A 9,628-nucleotide genomic window follows, 5' to 3' on the forward strand; every position below is an offset into this window, starting at 1 on the left:
GTGTGTGTGTGTGTGTGTGTGTGTGTGTGTGTGTGTGTGTGTGTGTGCGTGTGTGCTGAAAGAGGGTGTGGGAGGAAAAGCAAGGAGAAAGGAAGGAGGAGACAGAATTAATCGAGTGGCAGACACACTCAGAGCAGGTGGCTGCTCTTTGTTATTGTTGGTTTCAACACATCACAGGCAAGACTGTGTGGAAGCAGCAGACGATGAAAGGAGGATTCAGTGTCGAGTCACCACAATAGTGGGAGCAGTAGGAAGGACAATACCAAATCCATGATGGTTAATTTCCACCGGAGGAATGAGGGGGTTGGAGGACTTTGCCAGCTCTCAGCTCTCTCCCTTGTTGCCATAGTATTGCTGGCTGAGAAGCAAAAGCGGAGGCTGGCGTGTTGCCTACCTCTTCCTAAAGGGAGAATCTCTCAATTCAGCATTCTCCTAGGCTTAAGACTAGGCAGGGGGATCACTATCACCCAGGCAGGCAGCCTCACAGTGGCAGCTGGACTTTCAGCAGCTCCCAGGCACTGGTTAAAGTTTGGGTGTGAAAGAAACAACCTTCCCTAACCCCTAACTCTAATTTATTTCCTTAACCACTATCAGAAAGAAAACAGATGGAAGAGTTGAGCTATTATTACTTAAATAAAAAAGAAAAACAAACTGAAAAGTTCAAAATAACCTTTTAAGCATCTGTATGCACATGTAGATCCTCTTTATTCCTAAACACACATTTTCCCCCAGAAGAGAACACAACTCTTCTTTGTATACAAGTAGTTGTTTCTTTATCTGGTAAGTTAAAGATAGACAGTCAAGAAAAGCCATATTGATACACATAACAGAGAAAAGTTAAGAACACAGACAATCCAATTCATCACTGGGAGTGTGGGGAGAAGATCTTGATCCCCATTTGGATGCAAGTTAATATAGACCCTATGCCACTGATTCTCAGTATCAAAATATAAAGGTATTAAGGTAAAGTCTCACTGGTACATTCAATAAGTGTGGTATCCAAAGAATGTATTTTATTTTTAAAGTGTCAGCTGTTTTGGACAGCCACTACATGATTCTGTTACAATAGCCAAGATTTTTTAATATGAAGATATGAAATGATCAGCAAATATAGCAATCTAATGATTCAGCAAATACGTGCTGCAAGAGCAGAGCAGCAGTAATTAAACCTTCTGAGTTTGCACACTGCAAGTCTTCACCAATCACACCCTAAACACACCATACACACACACGCAATACACATGTTTCAATTTATTTTCCAAATAATTGCAACAACTCAAACAACTAGAAGAAACAAGACTTTGAGTTCTTCTACTGTCTGCTCTAATGAGTAAGGTTTCAGAACACCATCAGTGAACACATATGCACACATACATCCCTGCAGTGATAGAGGACCTGTTTAGTCGTGCCCAAAGAAACAAACATTCCTAAGGATGGTTGTTGCTAAGATGTACCTTACATATCACCTTTATATTAACAGGGAGGCAAAGAAATGTACTGCAGTCAGAAATTCAGCACACAAGATCAATAACAACTCTTTTAAAATTATCGCCAATTTTTTCAACTTCATGGGGGAAAAAGATGCTTTTGAACATTATAAAATGCATTTTCCCCCACTCTATGTCTAATGGGAAAGATACAGACTTTTCCTTATCCGTGGTTGTTTTTTTTTTTAAAGATTCTAAGAGATATATGTGGTCACTTTCCAGCATAAATTTATCCGAGCAACTTTCTGGGTTTTTTTCCTCACTACAGTCAGATTAATATTTGTTTTCACAAATCTTATATAAATCATTTTGAATTATCAAAAGGAGATCAATTGTGTCAACACAATGCCTTGGTTTCTCCCTTATTAAACTCAGATCTTCCTTGGTGAACTTTCCGGGACCAGTTCTACTCCCTCCTACAACAGCCTGGGTCATTCAAGTGTAGTTGGACATTGATCACACTTCATTTCATCTAAACAAACATCTCTCTCCAAGCATTTCACCTAACAAGTTTCACATTTGGATTTTAGTGTGAATTTGAGGGATACCCTAATTTTATGGGGAAATTTAAAGATTCCCTGTAATCTTCACTCATTCCTCTTTTGTTTTTGAGGCTCCTATGTGAAGTTAGGGCACGGATATTATAATGTTATTTCTTCTCAGTTAAATAATATTGGAGTGGGGTGGGTTGGACGTGCAGGTGGGGGAAAAAGGAACACACATACCTCAGTTCATTTAACAGGGGCAGGTTCACACTGAGTCATTGCAAAAGCTCAACTTCAACGTTTAAGTATTTCTATTTAAATCATGCTCCTCCCTGTTAGCAAGCCTGGGAGTAAAAATCTCAATAAAAAAACCCAAAGGTTTTATTTCCGAGAAGGGGGGAAAATAACAACCTAATGTTCTTTCCAAAGTGTTACGTGATTCTGCCCGGGGCACTCCAAGTTCTTAGCGAAGGAAACAGACAGCGAGAACTTACCAACTAGTTGCCAAATTTTAACTAATCAGCCACTAACAGAACTCTGCTTTCCACCACTATGGAAATAAGCGTCCAGTACAAGGAATCAACATGAGCGCTGATCGCTCTGCAGACAGAGACCTAGGGGGCTCAGGCAGGCAAAGCTGCCAGTCACTTTCCCCACAATTATCATCATTTTTGAGGTATTACAGCACCAACACATACAAATACAGCCCTTCAATCCTGCTGCCTAGGGTTAAGGCGTTAGGGTCGGGATTGGGGAGGAAGATAGAAACTAACCAGGTTTAGTGTACGTCTCCAGAGATTGGGGGGACATCTACCAGACTGAGGAGAGACCCCTTTCAGAGATAAACATGCGTATTTACATTGGACTGCTACAGCGGAGCTTGCTAACGTACAACAAACAGGGATGGGAAATCTTACCAAATCTTAATACATGTGTGGTTCCTTGAGAATATCCAATCCACAGTAAGCAGAGAAGGAGTCTAATGGTGCACCTGAAGACTGGGTTACTTAGAATCGGGGAAATAATCTTCATGGTGTTTCTATGCACACACGCGCTGCACCTACTTCCCCCTTTTAGCGTCAGGCTCCCCGGTAGGGTAAGAATGAGAATACGTAGACTGATGGCCCTCAGACACGATCACGATCACGGCATGGTCACAGAGAGAGGAGCGAGTCTACGCTGCCCAAACCCATTAGCAGTCCCTGCATGTTCTTCACTCACTGCGCCAAGGAGCAACCTTCAACTGCAAGGAATGGTGGGACATCCATGTTAGTCGGGGAGAATCCTTGAGAAATCCAAAACACACACACACAATGTCCAGCCGGGTAAGCCTGAGGAAGCAAAGCAGGAGGAAAATCAATAGGTAATCCAGCCTGGGAAATCGTGGAGATATCGAGACATAGCAACAGTCACCGTACAAAGGGCTCTTTGCTAGGCTTCTATTCTACTGCACTGCTGCACAGCTTCTGACGTGAAGCCAAGATTAAGTGAGAAAAATTGAGATAGCTGCTCTCCTCTTAAGGCTGCCTGCCAGACAGCTTTCTCAATATCTCTTATGCAACAGATCTGAGCACCCTTGTGTTGTTGGAAATAAGTCGTGTTTGTTTATGTGTGGAAAAATCCTTTTGTTTTTCAACAAAAGCCCTTCCCTAAAGATTGACTAGGATCTGTGCAATTCTATTAAGATCAATTCATGAATTTTAATAGGTGACTAGCTAGGTCGAAGCCACTATTACTTAGAAGCGCTTAAAAAAAAAAAAAGGACTGTATTCCAAGACTATCAGAGGATATATTGAAAGTCTAACTCCCGCTTAGGTTTAATAAGAGACTTGAAATTTACATTCACTTTCTAGCATTTATTTTTATGGAACAGAATGAAATTGAGTGACTGTATGTAGTCTTTAAAAACTTGTGAAAGACATTTCTTGATTACTACTCCTGGCTAGAGGATTTCCTTTTACACATTTTTTTTTAAATACTAAAGTTAAGGTAAGTGGAATCTATTTGATTACTAGTTTCTCAACTTGCCTGTGAGTACAATACATAAATAAGAGAGCAAATGATGCTTGGATTTAGGTGATAAACTCCAAGTGCTTCTATAATTTATGTTCATCTTTCTTCTTACTGTGGCATTGTGATGGTTTTTTATAGGAGGCAAAAGATCTCAGCTTAGCTTGAGTAACATTAAACATCCTTGCCATACTTGTAAGAGTTCTTTAAGTTTCTAGTAGTTTTCTGGTGGGATGTTTTGTATTCCATTAAATATTTGTATTTTCTAGTTGGATAGTTTGCATCTCCAGCCAATATAATCCAACTCTCTCAAATAGTAGTTCATTCTTTAAAAAAAGTAAAACCAATATTGACTTTATTTCTTAAATGCTTTTAAAATACAAAAATGTGCTTATTAGCTGAAAATAAACTATATACTATCTTAATAGCACATAAGTTTTAAAATAGCCAATGTCATTTCAGATCATAAAAGAAGTTATCTTTGAAATTAATAAAGATTTCACTACTCATCTTAAAAAAAAGATTAAGTACAGAAAAAGGCAAATCTTCAAAACTATAAACTGATATTTCCTGGGAAACCACTCAATTCCTAGCACCACCCCCCATCCTCTTAAGAAAGGGATTCCTTTCAAAAGTGAAAGTTCAATGTAGCAACGAATTATGGCAATATATACTGTAATGCTAGTATGTACTAAAAGAATAGCTATCAGATCATTTTAAAGATTGGTATGACTGCCATTTAATTCTTAAATAGGTTGCATGTTATAAAGAGAGTATAAAAACAAATATTATCTATATTTTACTTGCTGTGTATCCCTAAATTGTAAAAAAAAAAAAAATTAACAAAAACTCTCAGCAAGTTCTTCTTATTCTATTACAGTGATTGTCTCTACACATCTTAATTTAAATAATTGTGAAATGCTGAATTTAAAAAAGAAAATTCTACAATGGTATTAAATATCATTGATTTTTTTTAAGATGGAGGCATAACTGCAGTGTCAAAAATAAGTATCATGAATGGCTAGTTCTGCAGTGGAGCAGGCAATTCAATCAAATAATTTGACTATTTGAGCACTTTTAAAAGAATACCTAGTGCTAAAACTAAGGGTATCTAGCGACTCCTTCAGCCCATATTTAGAACAGCTCTTGAAGAATATGAATAATCCAAGATGCTTTTTCTTGTATTTCCTTCATTTATTTCATTGGATTTTATAAATTTACATTTAGTTTTATAAGGATCTAGATCTGAAGTAATTTTTAATATCCTTAATTTCCTCTACTGCTCAAATATTGTAAAATAATTGTCTAATAATGACATTTATTTTTACTTGTGAACAATCAAAACAGTTATTTTTCAGTGTACCTGCTATTTTATATATCCTGAGAAAATAAAAGGTACTATCACTTACTTTTTTAATTTCCAGTTAACATATTGTAAATTTCAAATGAAGTTTGACATTTTTCCTATTTAGTACATAACACCTAAACTGTTTTTGGTTTGTGTGAACATAATATGAACACAGCTATTAGTCTTAGAAAGGGGAGGGAGTAGGGATTAAGTTTCCAGGTTCACAAAGTTCTCATGCAGTAAATTAATCTCCAAATGCTGTAGGGTAAATTACTTTTTATCATAATTCCTTCAAAGAATCTATTTTTAAAATAGTTATTTCACTTTTCTAATGCATTAGGCTGAACAGTTCAACACCACGGACAGCGACTGCACCTGTCTGGTTGAAGGTTTATGATGAGACACGTAAGACATTTTTTTTCAGAACCATGGACAGTGCCATAGAGCTCCAAGTTCAACATCCTTACATTGTAATCCACAATAAAGCATTATAATGTGTAATTTGAGACCTCAAAATGCAATCTTCACATGAAGAGGATCAAAGATTTACTGAAATAAAAATAAAATTTTGTCTTCACATTTTAATAGGTCTGGTTTGTTCAATAGTTTGTTTACTAGTTTGTGTTTCATGATTTAGGAAGATTGCTTTCAGTATCTGGAATCTTGTTCCATAGGGCTACATTCATTTTTCCAGTGTACTGTGAAAACCACTCTTATTAACTGCGAATTCATTCATTAGCACTAAGAATATCTATTTCTCAGTAAAGAAATGCTTGAAAGACCACCAACAGTTCAGAAGACTGAATAAAGGGCTGTCAGTATTCAGTGGCTAAAGACATTTATAAAGTGTACAATTAGTTGTAGCCTTAAAATTCATCACATAAGGATAATAAGTTCTATTTCAGTTCTTTCTAATGAAATTTTACATTAAAAAACATTTACCAAAAAATAAATAAATTTCCTCCCAACTGAAACCACCTCCCTCCCTGGGTTTAAGAACATCTTCAGTAAACAAATTAAGATATTTTTAAAATAATACTTCTAATGTTTTATTAGCATTAGCAGCTATGTGATAAAATAATAATTCATTATAAAGTATCTGACTGGAAAAAAATTAACCCTTCCTTAAATTGTGTCAGTCTTGTGATTCAGTCCAAAGTTGAAAGAAAACTAACATTGGTGTTGAAGGCCATATATAATTAAAAGTAATAAAATTTATCCATGTTAATTCTGTGTTATTATTTTACTATTTCTGGGTTTCTACCATATGGCATCTTTTATCTTTAGTAGCTAAATCTCTGTGGACTCCAAGGTCAAAGCAGAAATTGCATAACACCCATACATTTGTTTTTGCACACACATACAGACTCACACACATATTCACACATAGTGGAGTGGTTGAGTGTTAATGCAGGCCACTGACTGATTGACAAGACTGCCACAATAAAATTGAAAAAAAAATTTAAACTATTGTGTGAAAAAAAAAAAAAAAAAAAAAACACAATTTTTTTCTTTTTTTTTATATTATAAAACACAAAAAAAAAAAATGTTGAGAGGGGGGGGGGGGGGGGGGGTGGAGGGGCAAGGGGGGGGGGGGGGGGGGGGGGATCAAAATAGACTAGAGTAATAAATTTTCAGCTTTTGGAAGTAACAGAAAGGAAAAACATAGATCATATTTGTACAGTTTTTTTTTTATTTCAACCACCAAAAAAATCCTTGTTTTATTTTTTACATTTTCTTAAACAAATGACCTTTCAATACTAAGCATTATTACTTAAGAGCTCATTTTCATTTTCTATTCTCACAGTAAGGATGAATCTGATTCTAGTCAGCTGCCACCTGCTGGGACATGTCCATGTGCATATTAATCCTCATATCACAATATTCCTTAGGCTATGCATTTACATTTCCAGCATATAGTCATGCAACTGATTACCAGTGTCATATTCTAAAATAACCTAAAATCATTCCCCAGTTCCTACAGAGGGACTTCATATGGCTTAAGATCCCTATATATTTATCTTACAGAATTTTCCTGTGAAATCCTCCTCATGCCTTTACTTTGCTTTGCCATTAGAGCCTTGCTTTTGCAATGTGGCAACAGGAGAATACCATCTTACAGTAATGCCTGACACACACCTATGTGCTTATATCTCCTCTTGGCTGAAAACAGCAGCCTGTTCCACTGCTCTGTAGTATGTCAGGGAATAAAATTAATATTGATATTATTATAAGGTAAGGGAATATTGTTGCCCACATACATTCAACTCCTACAAGCTATAAGACTATAGATTCTTTTTCAACTCTTGTTATTTGTACCACATTTCGGTTGCACTGATAGTTAATGACATTTAAGGTAGTGATTAATTTTTAGATGCTGAAGAGAAGTGTAGCCTAAAAGACGGAATTGTAATAAATTGACCTGTTCAAAAACTTTCTAAAGTTTTTGAAGCAGTATATTTTTCAACAAGCTTTAAATAGAAAAAAAAAAAAAGACTTTCTCTAGGCAGCACATATCTCTGTTATAGTTCCACTGAAAGTTGTCTTTTTCTCAGTTAATTTTCCCAGAGATTTGTTAGGCTTCTAGGAGGAAATGGATTTATGCCTTGCAGGAGTGGGGTATCCTAAATTCATAAAGTAATAAAGTTTGATCAATAGAGGAAAAAACACAATATTATATACCTTCTAGAAACTGAATGAAAGACTGCTTAAGTTACAAAAGAGTGTATAGGTGCTTGCAAGTGGAAGATACAAAATTAAGAGATCAGATAATTTCTGAGGACCAGAACACTGAGAGAATAGGGGTAGAGGGGAAAAGAACTTCTTGGCATCAATAAAACAGCAGTAGTAAGTTGTTTATTACCACCTATACCTAAAGTAATTTTCTAAGGCTCCTAGAAAAAGTCTCCTTGTCTTTAAAAAAATAGTATTGCATTGGAGATGAATCTGGCATGTCATAAGAGTCATTACTCTTGTACTCCAGGCATGTATAATCCAAACCTCTAAGTCCTTTTTCTCTAACAGAAATCCTGGCCTTTTTCATAAAGTGCCTTCTGCTGAACTCTGGATAACGCAAAAAGGAAATGACTATAGCTCTTTATCACTGTATAACCAAATAAGAGAAATGATAACTAGATGAATGGATGGATGTATAGATAAATAGCCTGGTCCCTGCAATTCGGTTACACTCTTCCACTAGAGTTTGTTTTTGTTTTTCCTCAAAACTGAGCCCAATCACTGACACCTTCATTTTTTCAATTATTCCATTTGGAGAAAGTGAGTATTCCTGGTTAGCAAGACCAGGTATTTCCTTGACTGTAATTCATTGAGGTAAGCCGGTCAAAACCGCTCAACAAAATACCCCAGTGTGAACTCAGTTGGAGCTGGGTCCTATGCCATCCTTCCCCCTACTTACCTCCTGACCTTTTGGGGAAAAACAAAACAGAATAATTATATGAGAGAAGAACCCAAGAGCCAAGAGCTCACCACACCCGAAGAGTTCTTACCTTTCTCCTCTGGAGAGGTGGGCGGGAGGGCAGAGGGGTGGGGAGAGGTTGGCCCTGAGAGCGAGGGGAGGAGCAGTCCAGAAGAGCCCGAAGGAGGTTGTCCAGGAAGTAGAGAAGCTGCCGAGGTCCGGGATCCGGGACTGAGGTGCACTCGGGACCTCAGAGTGCCAGTGAAGGCGGCCCCAGTGCCGGCAGCCACTTCTTCAGTGGTGGTGGCAGCAACAGCAGGAGCAGCAGCGCCGGTGGTAGCTGAGACTGACACGCCTCCTGGCGGGAGCTCTCCACCGCTCCGTTTAAAGGAGCCGAGCTCCTTTCCCTGGGCTGTGGGCCGCCTGCACTTCACTGTCCCGCTACTCCCACTGCACTTTCATTCCCTCTTTCTCGTCCCATAGGAGAGCTCTCCTCGAATTCATTCAGCTTTAATTCTAAGCATTCAGGCTAAAGATATTTCAAACCCTAGGGCTGGACTGAAAGGCTTCCTAGTTGAGGGGTTGGGGGCGGGTGTGGGTGACGGGGCGGGTGAGGGAGGGGCGGGGGGAGATAACCGAAAACTGAAAACGTGGACTGGGTGATTCTTGATGTAAACCTCTAGGGAATTTACCTGATTTCTGTAGCTACAATATGGATAAAGAGCTTGGGTACATTTGGTACTATGACTGTGGGCTTTATTCCTTTCAAAAACCATGGCAACTAAAGTTACTCTCGAGGCCAAGGACTATGAGCTGCCTCTCCTTTTTTTTTTCTTTTCTATGCCTCCCCGCCAGCTTCTCTCAAGCCAAATACACTGCAATT

General features: G+C 37.9%; 1 protein-coding gene across 3 annotated transcripts in view; it reads right to left on the reverse strand.

The window, feature by feature from the left end:
• The window catches only part of GRIK2 (glutamate ionotropic receptor kainate type subunit 2), an 833,871-nt gene extending 824,596 nt beyond the window's left edge, over nucleotides 1–9,275 (reverse strand). For 2 of the 3 annotated variants that reach the window (XM_069077159.1, XM_069077157.1), the window contains exon 1: nucleotides 2,890–3,525. In XM_069077159.1, coding sequence (XP_068933260.1) covers nucleotides 2,890–3,004 — 115 coding nt within the window. In that variant the 5' untranslated portion in view covers nucleotides 3,005–3,525. Of the gene's footprint in view, nucleotides 1–2,889; nucleotides 3,526–8,836 lie in introns of those variants that run through there. The other variant, XM_069077158.1, reaches the window with a different exon arrangement.
• Between the last annotated feature and the right edge of the window lie 353 nt (nucleotides 9,276–9,628).

Source organism: Petaurus breviceps, unplaced genomic scaffold (assembly GCF_028583685.1).
Source record: "Petaurus breviceps papuanus isolate PSGF00001 unplaced genomic scaffold, PetGlider_PUasm1.0 90977, whole genome shotgun sequence".
NCBI classification, from domain to species: Eukaryota; Metazoa; Chordata; class Mammalia; order Diprotodontia; family Petauridae; genus Petaurus; species Petaurus breviceps.